This window comes from Pongo abelii, chromosome 1, assembly GCF_028885655.2.
Source record: "Pongo abelii isolate AG06213 chromosome 1, NHGRI_mPonAbe1-v2.0_pri, whole genome shotgun sequence".
In the NCBI taxonomy this organism is placed as follows: Eukaryota; Metazoa; Chordata; class Mammalia; order Primates; family Hominidae; genus Pongo; species Pongo abelii.
The window spans coordinates 91,694,495-91,708,799 of NC_071985.2; the positions used below are offsets into that span (position 1 = coordinate 91,694,495).

At 38.1% G+C, this 14,305-nt stretch overlaps 1 protein-coding gene across 1 annotated transcript; it reads left to right on the forward strand.

Annotated features, from left to right (window-relative positions):
* Nucleotides 1-1,016: 1,016 nt before the first annotated feature.
* Nucleotides 1,017-1,964, forward strand: LOC100431946 (olfactory receptor 10C1-like). Its single transcript, XM_009242428.2, has one exon. The coding sequence runs from the start codon at nt 1,017-1,019 to the stop codon at nt 1,962-1,964; it is 948 nt and encodes a 315-aa protein (XP_009240703.2).
* Nucleotides 1,965-14,305: the final 12,341 nt, after the last annotated feature.

The window sequence follows — 14,305 nt, forward strand, 5'->3', positions numbered from 1 at the left end:
AGTTCTAATGTCATCAAAACCATCAGGTAATGGGCAGGAGTGGGGCCGAAAAGATGAGAGGAGCCAAAGAAGACAACTAGATGAAGGCTTTGGACCTTCCTGAATGAGGCTTATTAGGGTGTGGGAGGAAAACTGAAGTGACATAGGTGTTGATTCCCCTCAAAACCCATAACCATTTTCCAATTTAGGAAAACATACATTATCTGTGTTGTAAGAGTCTTAGGAAACAAATGCTCAAGGCATTTTTTTTTTTTTTTTTTTTTTTTGAAGAGGAAGCTGAGGTTAAGTAAAAAGTTGCTCAACCTAGTGGCAACCAAATCGCTGACTTCGGAGGAGGCTTTTCCTATTATACCACAGGACCTCTGGCTTCTTTGCTTCTTCTTGACTTCACAGTTTTCCTTTTTGAGAATTCCTAGTATATACCCTTCAGGGATTATTTTTTCACCCAGCACAATGTATCTGCTGGGTGAATTATCATCAGGCACCATAGGCCTAGGATATTATAGTTTTTGGAGATTCTGCATTTCTTTTATTTTCCATTTTTTCTTCTTCTAGTTCTTATCAGGATAGTCTAAACACTTCAGAGGGGCTTCCTGAAAGAAGCTTCAACAGTCACTTTTGGGAGATGACTTTTCTCCCTTCTCCACAGTCCAATGTTGTTGGTTATTTTCTTATTGGATAGTACAGAGGGATAGCAGTAGGAATTTTCTAGCTCTCCTGTTATTGGATGGTGGAACAGGGGAGAAAATCACTGAGTCACTGGAGCACAATATTATAGCATAGAAAGGGATTAAACTGGGATCAGGAGCCTTGATTTCTAGTCCCAGCCTTGCTACCAACAGACTATGATATGGGGCCAACCATTTCTGCTTTTGGGGCTTCAGTTCCTCTAGTGCAAAGTGAGGAACATTGATTAGATAATGTCTCAAGTTCCTTTTAAGTGCTCAGATTTTATGAATAGAGGAAGAAGCTTGAAGTAATTTATATTCTATGTTTATCGGTTGTTCCTAGGAATCATGGATCACGTCAGTCATAACTGGACCCAGAGTTTTATCCTTGCTGGTTTCACTACCACTGGGACCCTACAACCTCTTGCCTTCTTGGGAACCCTATGCATCTATCTCCTCACACTTGCAGGGAACATTCTCATCATTGTCCTGATACAGTTAGATTCTGGACTGTTCACGCCCATGTACTTCTTTATCAGTGTCCTCTCCTTTGTAGAGGTGTGGTATGTCAGCACCACAGTGCCCACGCTGCTGCACACCTTGCTCCATGGGTGTTCACCCATCTCATCAGCTGTATGCTTTATTCAGCTGTATGTCTTTCATTCCTTAGGGATGACTGAGTGCTACCTGCTGGGTGTCATGGCACTGGATCGCTACCTTGCCATCTGCCACCCACTCCAGTACCACGCACTCATGAGCAGACAGGTACAGTTACGACTAGCTGGGGCCACTTGGGTGGCTGGCTTCTCAGCTGCACTTGTGCCAGCCACCCTCACTGCCACTCTGCCCTTCTGCTTGAGAGAGGTGGCCCATTACTTTTGTGACTTGGCACCGCTAATGCGGTTAGCATGTGTGGACACAAGCTGGCATGCTAGGGCCCATGGCACAGTGATTGGTGTGGCCACTGGTTGCAACTTTGTGCTCATTTTGGGACTCTATGGAGGTGTCCTGAATGCTGTGCTGAAGCTACCCTCAGCTGCCAGTCGTGCCAAGGCCTTCTCTACCTGTTCCTCCCACATGACTATGGTGTCACTATTCTATGCTTCTGCCTTCACAGTATATGTGGGCTCACCTGGGAGTCGACCTGAGAGCACAGACAAGCTTATTGCCTTGGTATATGCCCTTATTACCCCTTTCCTCAATCCTATCATCTATAGCCTTCGCAACAAGGAGGTGAAGGAGGCTTTAAGGAGAGTCATTGACAGGATCAGAATTATTTTAAGGGAACCTCAATGATCTAATTTGTCATAGCCCAGCTTGTTGGTAATTGTGAGAATCAGCTGGTTGGCTTGTCAATCGTGTGGTCAGAGTCAAAGAAAACACCAGTAAAGAAATAAAAACGATCAGTAGTCAAACATGCTGCACACACTCATGCCTGAATTGGTCAAAGTTGGAAGATGTAAAGAGAAAGGGGTTATGGTCTCTGATTACCCCATTCTAATGGGAAAGAAATGCAACAAAGGGAGGAAAAACATGGATGCAGAACAAGTGGTTAAGCTGTATTTATGACTTAGAGAGACAGTGCAATACAGAAAGAAAGAAGACAAATTAAAGCTAGGAGTGGCAGATTTAGTCAAGATAAGATTCCTGGAGAAAGGTTAAGAAGGTGGAAAACTAGATTGGCAAACAGGAGTCTAAAATGTTAGCTTGTATAAAGTTGCAGATGTAGATCAGTGCGCCATGAGCAGAATGCTTATCAATTTGTGGCATCCAGGGATTCTGGGTTATTATGTGACCAAATGTAGTTTGATGGAGAAAAAACCTGCAGTTCTGATCGCACTTCTTTTCTCTCCAGCTCCTCTACTGCTTCCTCTGCTGAGCAGAGTAATCTCCCATTCCTTGATGGTGTCTGAACCGGGGGCCAAGTACCTGCCAGAGTATGGTCAGATAAATTAGTGAGAAAATAGGACCAGATCGTGGCAGAGACTAAGTATTGCCTAATCTTGAATACTTTCCATTTTCCTCACTCTTACAGATCTTACTGCTTTATTTTATGTATGTCTGTACTATGCCAGAAATGGTTACAGTTGCTTCATGTTTTTAAACATTTAATCTTTATAATATCCCTCTGAAGAAGGAAGAAAATCCCAATATTTACATAATGAAATTATAAAGATTATTGAACTTGCAGTAAAGAGAGACAGATTCAACCCTAAATCCACTTCAGCTGACTGAGTTACCCTCCTCAGCCTCATTCTCTCTGTCTGCAAAATGAAAGGTTGGCAATGAATGAGTGCTCACATTCCTCTCAGCTTAGGGAGTTTTGATTCTGTGCTTATAGTACTTCTTTCTTTTTTTTTTTTTTTTTTTTTGAGATGACGTCTTGCTCTTGTCCCCCAGGCTGGAGTGCAATGGCGCAATCTCGGCTCACTGCAACCTCCGCCTCCTGGGTTCAAGCGATTCTCCTGCCTCAGCCTCCCGAGTAGCTGGAATTACAGGCACCTATAGCACTTCTTAAGGAAAGCAGGACCTGAACTAGGTCCAGATGTTTAAGATCTGAATTTGCAGAGCAGAGATGGAAAGGTGTTGGTACAAATTCAGGTGTTGCCATTTTATGATTCTGGGCAAAAAACATAAGCTCTCTCTAATGCCAGATTTGTTTTCCTTAAAAAAAAAAAACTACATCAAAGTGTTCTAAAGTTAAATAACACATAGTAAGTATTTCATAAGCAAGTTAGTCTCAGCATACCAGAATCAGGACAGTATAGTGCTTACAGCATGGACTTTGAAGCCTCTCTGCCTGTGTTCAAACGTCAGTTCTACCATTTATTTGCTGTGTGATCATATGCAATACACTTAAATTCCCTCCACCTCAGTTCCCTTATACACAAAATGGGGACAATAAAAGAACGTTAAGCATGTAAATATTAATTGTTGTTACTTCAAAGTTTTCCACATAAATGTCTTCAGTGGGGATTTATTTCTTTGATAATGCTTAGTTTTACACCTATCTCACATTGTTATTACAATAGACTTGGTAACTCTCCAAAGGAGTCATCTTCTTTTGACCTAAGGGTCCAAATTTATCTTGCCATAAACTGAGTAGTCCCTGCTTTCAAGAAGTCTATGCTGTTTCCCCAAGTACATGGTGCAAAACTCTATTCTGCTGACAGTCTGAGTCTACTACTTTTGGGCTCCTTTTCTTTCTCTCCTTCTGCACCTCACTTCACTCAGACTACTCTTTTTGCAGGAACTATTATGGGCCCAACAGAAACTCTTTTTTCCCTGTGGTGGCAGCACTAGATGATGGCTCAAATTGAAATGGCTTAGATCACATTAATTAATAAGTCATTATGGTAATAATAATTACTACAACTGTTATAGCAATTCTTGTTAATTACTAATATCTGTGGGGTGCATACTGTGCAGTGAACATGGGGGACTTACCATCCTGTAGTGAAGACATAAGTAGTCATCTAACAACTCAAAGTGGCTTATATCTCACTATTAATTTGTACTACAATGCATGGTATCCACTCATATTTGAACAAATGAATGAATGAATAAACAAACTCTTAAGAGTCAAATGGGTGTAATAGAGATTGAGTTCCCCTCCTGAAACTCCACCAGAAGGTATTTTTTTAAGATCCATTTATAGCTGCAAACTCCCCTTGCCTTTCATTCTGTACTCTATTCTATACCCTACTTTTTTTTTCTCTTGAGACCTCCTTAGGTATTTCCTTTAGAACATGAAGTTCAGGTCATCTTTAGCACAGAGCTTCTCAACAGATATAAATAACAGATGTGCTGAGTTACTGAGTCCCTGCCCCTAACACACACTCTATGAATGGTCAGATAGGACCTAAGGGAATTGAAGACCTTGGACTGGTTGCCTCAAGCAGTAAGTGGCATTTCTGTTCACCTCAGTGTGTCCTACAGATACCATCACTTTTATAAGCGTTATGATATGAAAACAAAAGTTTGAGAAGTAGTGCCTTAGTGTGATATATTGAGGTAAGTGCCCAAGGTAAGGTCCAACTTTTGGCCACTTCTTCCGTGGTGACAATTGGATATTGACTCTAGCAAGACAGTAAGAAGCAGTCAGTTCTAAAAGGCAGAATAATCAGACCATTCACTTGGTACTAGCATCAAGGCTGACATTCTGTCTCATAGGACATTCAAACTCAAGTACATGAGAGAACAAAATGAAATACTATCAGTGTATCCAGGGACAACAGATATAAACCACAGTTGTACTGGGCAAACAAGGGCATGTGACTTTGATGTATCACTTCATTTACATAGTTGTTTTAAAAGTTTATTTGCTTCAATAAATAATATCTCTAAAAGGTTCAAATATTCGTCTTATGTGTGAAGTTGACATTTTTCTTATGTGTTTAAAAAACTTACATATTTTTAAAAAATAATCAGGTGATTTGAGGATCTGTCTCCTCCCACTCTGTATAATAAATATCTTAAGGGAAGCAAGAGTGTTATACACATCCCATTTTCTCCAGTTCCTAGAATAAAGTCTGGGGCATAAAAGCTGTTTCAAAAATGTATTAAATAAATAGATAAATGAATTATTATGAATTCCTCTATTTCTCAAATTATGTTAGTTGCATTTCATATCATTTTTTTCCTAACATTTAAAGCACATTTTAAACATAATGTATTATATATAAATGTAGGACATTAAATGTTTAGGTAAATAAAAATTTAAATTACTTATAATCCCATTACCTCAAAAATTATTTCTCTATTTATTTCTAAATTCTAATAAGCATATGCTGTTTTTAGAAATAGGAGCAATGATACTATGAAAATTTGGACATGTTGAATACTACTTTTTTCACTTAAGCTTTTAACAAATAATTTTAGATCTCATCTTTCTCCTCAAATAATGAATTGCTTGATGAAGATATCAGTGTAACCACAGAACCAGTTCAATCTGGATTAACTTTGTCAGTAATAAAATACAACAAAATGATGATTTGTTTTTTAGTTGCAATGGACCCTCAGGTTGCAAGTAACCCAAGCGTGCCCAGATGAACCAAGTGTGCCAGATTTGTGAACCTGGAGCCAACCAGAACAAAAAAGTAAACCACATGTAGAACCTAAGTATTCAGACCAAAGAATGGTGATCAAATTAAAAAGGAAAGGATGACCTGTTTTGTTGCAGCACAATCATGGAAATCAAGGACCTGGCATAACCTCTTCTCAGGAACCAATCAGATAAAGCTTTGTTGCCTTTTCCTATCTCCGTTTTAATTGCTCTCTGCCTATAAAACCTGTCCCCAGACCTCAGTTTGGGGACACAGATTTGAACATTGCCTCCTGCCTCCTTGCTGGTCAACCTTGAAATAAGGCTTTTCCTTTCTTAAAAACTGGTGTCACAGTATTGGCTTCTAAGCTCACGGGACAGTGAGCCCACTGCACAGAATACCAGAACTTGTCATTTTCTCTCACTCTATTTCTGATACAGAATAAATGCCAAGTAAGCACTCTTTACTGACAAGTGGTGACATAAAAGAGAAGAAACAATGCTCTTGACTAGGCAAGAACTAAACTTGGAACCCTCGATCATTTAGTACGCATATCTACACTAACTGATTCTAGGTAACGTTTACAATTCTTATGCTCAGGTATTTGTCATGTTGATAGCCTTCTGAGGGATCCTGCATGGGCATTGTAATTTATTCAGTCAATGCCAAGCCATACAGGTGTACAGTTAGACAATACAAATGATGCAGAAAGTCTGTCTCAGAGTCTGGCTCACAAGGGGAAAAGAGGAATGTAGGAACACCAATGTGATGTGATATAGAGAGGAATAAAAAAAATGAGTATTAAAGTGGCCACTTTGAGTACAGCACAATTATTCATTTGAAGAATTGGGATAAATGGCTAATCTATATACCCATGAAATAAAAATGAAAACAAAAGGTCTTCCAGTGTTTGCGACTGTGGGAGATGCAGTAATTTAGTGAAGGATAGTTTCAACTATCCATGTTTGTGAAAGGTTAGGTATTTCAGAGTAAGTGGGACATAAGCTAAATCCTGATTAAGGTTGAATGAGACCCTCATATTGTCCAAATATTTGAGAGACTCTTTCAATCCCAAAGTCACATTAGTACTCTTAGAAACAAATATCTTCCTTTCCTTTGGCTCAGAAACTTTCCATCTCCTACAGGAAAGCTTTTCCAATTTGATCTCAGAACACTTAGTGTTTGTCTTCCATTTAATATGATCTACTTGTTAATCTTTTTATGGCTACCTCCTTATCTTAAATTTAATATAGCAACTGCTTTCTTTCCACCTCTGATTCTGAAAAATAAAAGTACGTTTGGGGCTATGAATGATTCAAATACCTTACTTCTGATAGATAAATGCTGTAATTCCATTATTCCTCTGGACTCCATATCCATCCAAGTACATGCCCACAGAGAACACACAGCTGAGATAAGAGTTCAGATGTGAAGATTAGGTTGTTTGATGAACATATTGAGGATATGGATATAAATAAAAGTAATAGTGAAAAAGTAGATTAGTCTCATGAAGATGCCTGGGTAATAATAATGGTGGTGATAATGTAAGTAATGGTAACAATACTGGTGATGGAGACTTAGACAAGTGTATTAGGTATTCAACATCAATGATTTGGAACAATGGCTAAAGATAGCTGACATGGCAAAGGGAGGGACAGTGGTGAGAGTGACAAAGGTAGAGATGGTCAGCACAAAAGTGATAGTGGTGCCTGTGCTGTGATAATATGGTGATGTGGTGAAGTTAGTAGGGATGGATGAGAAGTCTCCTTGCAAAGAAAGCTTTTAAGATGAAACTCACCTCTGGGGTGCTAAAGATGTGATTCTTCATGTATTCAAGTTGGATTGTCTCTTCTCATAAAAAGCTATGACGGGAAGGCCAAGGCAGGTGGATCTACGAGGTCAGAAGAGCGAGACCATCCTGGCTAAAGTGGTGAAACCCTGTCTCTACTAAAAAATACAAAAAATTAGCTGAGTGTGGTGGCACATGCCTGTAGTCCCAGCTACTTGGGAGGCTGAGGCAGGATAATTGCTTGAACCTGGAAGGCAGAGGTTGCAGTGAGCTAAGATCGCTCCACTGCACTCCAGCCTGGGTGACAGAGCAAGACTCCATTTCAAAAAAAAAAAAAAAAAAGCTATGAGGGACTTGCAGAACTTCTAGTGTCCCAGAAGAGGCAGTGTCCCTGGGATTGGATTCTAGAGCCAGTGAGGGTTGCAGAAAAGCCATTCGAAAGAGAGTTGGGCTGCTTTACTTCTCTGTGTCCAACTTCCTACCCCAGAGGAGCACTTGCAGAAAACTTTACACACTTAACAACTCCAGAGAACATATAGCAAGGAGCCCCTGGGAGGCCAGCATTTCCAGGAACATGAAATATAAGTAGGGGAGTGTCTTGAGGTAGAAAAGATGCAGAGGAGGATGTTGTAAGTTCTAATGTCATCAAAACCATCAGGTAATGGGCAGGGGTGGTACAGAAAAGATTAGAGTATCTAAAAAAGAGAACTAGGTAAAAGCTTTGATCTTTCCCAGATAAGGACTATTAGAATATGGAAAGAAAACTCCAGGGACATTGATATAGACCACCCATCTCTATAACCACCCTAGAAACATTTTTCAATGGCTTTAGAGATCCACAGACTATCAGGGTGGTGAGGGGCTTTATACAACATTTATTTAGAGAAGGGGAAGTTGAAGTAAAGAAAGGAGAAATGGTTAAGCCCAATGTTCATTTTGAGTTAGTGGCAAAACAAGTTTACAAAGTCAATTTAGAAATAGAATGCTTTTTCTGTTGTGGTACAGCCCTTCTAGACCAACAATATAGGGGCCTTACCTTACCAATTCCTCTCTCTCCTCATTCCCTTTGAGAATTCCTGATGCATGTCTCCCTTAGGAATCCTTCTTTAAAATGCACTTTGTTCATTGATTCTTCATGTAGTCCTGCAGTTCTGAGCTTTGAGAGATGGGACATTTCTTTAGAGACTAGATGGAAATTTTTCTGTCTTTCCTGTTTTCTGGCAGGGTGGGTGGGGAAAAAATCCTGGCCCTTAACAATTTTGTTTTAAGGAGCCAACCCACTCTCTCTCCCCACCCTCACCCCCACCTTTTTCTCTTCTTCACATTCATACACAGACAGACAGACACACACACACACACACACTAGTATGTGCAGCAACATACTGACTAACACCAAGAAACAGACTTTTTTTCATTTTGTTCTATGTACTTTTGTGATGATGGGAGGTCATGAAAAGTGGTGGGAAGGAGTGCATGGATTGGTGAGAAGCGAATGAGCAAAACAAAAGAAAGTCTCATAGAAGTGTAGAAGTGTATTGTGATCTCTTCTCATGCCTCAGACTTTGGAATGCTAACTGGGCACCCAGTTAGTACTTCTCTGAAGGTTCTCTGAAGACCAGGCGTGGAACTGTAGGATCCTACTAGGAGATTCCCTGTCTGAGGATAACATAGCCATAGCTTATTGAAGATACAAAAAGAAAACTTATTTTTGAAATAAAAACTCTCTGGACAACCTTTTGAAATTTCTTTTTAGTGATAGCGTAAGTTTTGGGTTTCCTGTTTTTGAAAAATGATGTTGAAATGCTTTCTTTCCAAATGCAGGGATGACTTGGCATTTATTTTAGCTTATTTTAAGAGAAAAGGTATGCATAGAGAACAATGTGTGTGGAGTAGCATACAGTAGCATTATCTCCCTCTCAATTTAGTAAATTTGACTAAGATCACAGAATGTTCTGGGGTCCCCACCTATTAAATGTGGATAAGTTGTCCAATTTGAGGTTTTTCTATGGCAATATACCCTCAGGTAAATTTACTCTGAGCATCCAGCTCAGATACGGACTATATTCTCTTTTCTGACATTTGGTGGATCCTAATGTCAAATAAAGGCAAACCAATTTTAATATTGTCAAACCTTGAAAATTAATGTTGTGGAGAAAAACAACAGCAGCAAAATAGTAGAAATCAAATCCTTGATTTTTTTTTTCTTTCCTAGGTAAAAGCAACTTTTCCTTTGTGGTATGGGGTAGATAGGTTCAAGTGTTGGGATAAGCCAACACGTAACTTTTGAAGACTTGCTTTGAGCAAACACCATTTGCAGCTAGGTGAATTCCACCAGGAAGTCACTGAGAATCATTGAACTTCGGATTTAGACGGTGCTTAAGAAGTCATCTGGTCTAAACTCCTCTGTCTTTACAAAAACATAAAACTGAAATCAAGAGGTAGGGAATAACTTAATTAATTGTTACATGGCAATTTAGAAACAGACTGAGAATGGGATAGCACCAACGTTTTCTAATGCTTTCCGGTATACCTTCTGGCTTCTTTTTTTTTTTTTTTTTCATTTTATCTGAAGTAGAAAACCTCTGGCACCAAGCACCATGCAGCAGATGTAGGCGGGAAAGCAGATACAATGAGTTATAGACTTCTTCTAGGGCCCTGTCTTCCCACAGAATAACTCATACCTGTAGAGAACATGGCTGGCTGTGGAGGTTCACAAGTCGTGTCCAGCCAGCCTTTCTTCTCTCAGACTCCTGCAGTCTCAATTTTCCTTTCCAGAAGTAAGTTGGGGTTTCATACTTCACAAACCATTCTATGATCTTGCTTAATTTCGTGATCCTTGATTATACAAGGCTCCCTGATTACACAAGTTACCCTGATTATACAAACATACGATTTATAGTTGGATGTCCTTTGTCTATTTTCTCATTAAATCTCCCACAGAAGGTAAATAGATAAATGTCTTTTCAACATTAGTTAGTAGGTAGATTCTAAACTTAATCCAAAAGATTTAACTTTCATTTAAAAACCAAGAGGATCTAATCATGTTGACTGAGTTTTCACCCTCCTTACCATCCCTGACAACTGTGGGTTTTTAGAACATATATGATCCCACAAGTCAGCCTACATATGACCTTTCACTTGAATGACCTTCTACTTAAACGTAGGCTAGAGAGAGAAAATCCTTTTAAACACGATTTATATGAGCCTGCAGAGTAATTATTGGGAAGGTATTTTTTGTCTATGTTTATTAAGGTCTAAACGTAATGCCAATATTTTATGGGTACGTTAGTCATTTCTTTGGCTAACATGGTGAACAAATCATACAATCTTTTTAAGCTTTCTCCAAATATTGATTAGGTGTGGGATAAATGGGGATCAAGTCATCTGGAATCTTCTGAGGTAAAAACTTTAGCAATAGAAAAAGATTTTTATTTAAATGAGAATGTCTATCTCAGATCAACTAAATTAGATGCTTTGAAAGTGGGGTCTAGTAATTGGTATTTTAATAAACTTCAGGATGTTATGCATGCAAGTTAAAGTCTGAGAACCAGCTGTCTACTCTAATTGGTGTGACTGAAAGGAGGAACTGGGCATATGTAGCTCAGTTCTTCCCTGTGCTCTTCTCCCAGGGAGCCAGCCTGCCCGGTTTGTGTGTTCTGCTCTGCTTTCTGCCATGCAGTGGAAGGAGGTCTGTGGCTTTCCATGCTGCACAGTAATCACGTAAAAGCACCATAAGGAAAATTAACACACCCACTATCAGAGTAAGACATTTGAAATCTCTCCCCCGAGGAATAAAAACACCAGGCAAATAGATCATAAATATATATATATAAATTATTTGTAGAATAATTAACAAGGTCCACCTACTGGAGGCCTATGGAATAAAGACTGATTTCAAGCACAGTGGAATTAAACAAATGCTAGGCCATAAAACAAATCTCAATACAGTTAGTAGAATTAATAATATTAATATAATATAGACCTCTGCTTCTACTAGTGATTTAAATAAATTAGAAATAAATAAATGATAAATTTCACATGTCCATATGTTTGACATTTAAAGAAAATACTTCCATACAACTTACTCTGAGAAGTATCATAGGAAAAGTAGAAAACATCTATATCTGAACAATAACAAAAAGTATCATTTCAAAATATTTGGGAACAAGTGCTTTTTAGAAGTTTATAGCCTTAAATTTAATATTATTTAAAAAGTATAAAATTAATTAAGCATTCAAGTTTAAGAATTAGAAAAATAATGTTAAGGCAAAAAAAAGAAAGTGTAAGAAAAAATATGGGAGCAGAAATTAATACAATAAAAATAAATATATGACAAAAATGATATACTAATAAAAATGTTGGTTCCTAAAAATAAAAATAAACTCCTGACAAGACTAATAAAAAATAAGGGAGAGAGAAGGGCAAAAATAAGAAAGATTAAGAATGAACAATTGGCAGAATTACAGATGCATCGAAGTTTAAAGTTATAATAACACATTATTAATAATATATGCCAGTTAATTAAAATTTTATATTGGCTGGATGCATTTCTATAAAATTATAAATTAGAAATATCAAAGTCAGAATTAATATAAAATCTAAATAATATTAAATTAGAAGTTAAAAAATCACTAGAAAGAAAACATCAGTGGCAGCTTGCTTAATAAGTGAGTTCTACCTAATACTGAAGAAAAACATAGTTCCTATTTTTACAAACATTCTTCTGAGAATTAAAACACTGGAAATGCAACTCAACAGTGCATTTTACAAAGATAGCCTAACAGTGATTCCAAAATAAATAAAACTAGTAATGTGAAAAAATAGATGATAATTTCATTCATTAACATATATGCAAAATTCTTCCTCCAAATATTCCTAAGCCAAATTCAAAATCCCCATTAAGAACAAAACAAGATTAATTACTAATATTACTTATATTTAATATTATACAGAAAAAATATGACTTAGGTCACCAAAATGATAGAGTAGAAACAGCCTGGCTCCACTACCCTCGATCTCATAGAAAATAAAAAACAAATAACAAAAAACAAATATACAGTGCAGAAATTATCAGTAGCAACATCCCAGAACCCAAACAGAAGGATGAGATATTTTCTGGGGTTGCAGAGAAGTAAAAGCACTGTGCAGAGGGTAATAGAATCGGATTTTTATAACTATAATGCTTTTCCCCCAATTTGCCATGAACCAGGCATTTGGGAAATTTCCCCTGATTCACAGTTATTACACTGGAAAATGTAAGTTCAAGGTGGACAACCAGCTTTCTCAACATCTTGGGTTTCCTGGCAGGAGACCTGTTCTTGCCTCAACACACAGAAATTTGCACAAGTACTTGAATGGAGAAAAATTCCTGAAGACTGACAGAGAGAAAGGGGTCAGGTGGGGCTAGCAGCATCCCCAACCTGGGAAACTCTGTATCTTGGCTGAAGGAGATGCCAGATTAGAGTGGCTATTCAGTAGAACCTCACTGTAGGAGGTATGTTCTGTTAGTCTCTTGGGCACAAAATCCTAGACAGCTTTCCCATTCTGCTGCGTTATCCCCTTTGGGACCTTCCCCATCCTGGACAGGCAGCACTCTGAACAATTACTAACAGAGAGGTAAACCTGGACTTAGTTGCCACTTAGTGCTGAAAAGGAGGCAGTGACCTAGAAAAAAAAAAAAAAAGACAATTAACAGGTAAATTGTAAAGAAAATGCTAAGCAAACATATCCAACAAAAACAAAAATATATCAGATAAAGGAGACTGGAATAAATAATTTTTCAATTTAAAGACAAATGTACATACACAAACAGAAAATCATGAGCTTCCCAAATTGACAAAGCAAGGAACCAGTAACCAACACTAACAAGACAGCAATAGGGAAGCTCCCTGATTAAGAATAAAGAGAAGTTTTAAGAAAACTCAAAGATATTCAAAATAATACAAAAAAGCAATTTAGAAATGTATTAGAAAATTTTAACAAAGAGATTGAAATAATGAAAAACAAATCAAATAGGAACCCTGGAACTTAGAAGTATATTTGCTAAACTGCAAAATTATTTAGAGGCTCTCAACAGCAGAATGGATCAGGCAGAGGAAAGAATCAGTGAGCTCAATGACAGGGTGTTGGAAAATACACAGTCAGAGAAGAAAAAAGAATGAAACTAAATGAAGGAAGCCTACAAGACATAGAAAATTACCTCAGAGGAGCAAATCTAAAAAATTGAAGTTCAAGAGGGAGCTGAGCATGAGCAAAGAAAAGAAAGCTTAACAAAAAGATAACTGATGTACCTTTAAGGTACCAAATAAGACCCCTCCAGTTTGCCCATGATTATGGAAAACTCAGAAGCATCCTGGGTCATTGAGCTGTCCCTTTGATTCTAAGTACTTTCCAAGAAGCCCCTTTTACAACCTTGTTCTTGAGGCTGGAGATGATGTGTTTTATGAAGGCAGAGACAATGCTGTAGAACAGCACCAACTGTTTTCCCACTGTAGGTTGTACTAGGAGTCAGACCTCAAGTACATGATCATGGCTGGCCCTTAGAACATGGTGACCACACTTTTACTTTTTTTCCATGATGGCAGGTTGAAGGCATTGTTAAAGTGATTCTACCACTTAGAAAGACAAAATGGTGTGTAGAGATTCATGCTGTGGACTTTTTTCCAAGAAGCAGCACAGGAACTTCACAGGAAAACTGAAAGAAGCCACAAACTCTGTGAAAGAAGTAGTGTGCAGCAGCCTACACTGTGAACCAAACAGAAAATTATGAGTCTCCAGAGCGTAAGAAGTGGGGAGACTGCTGT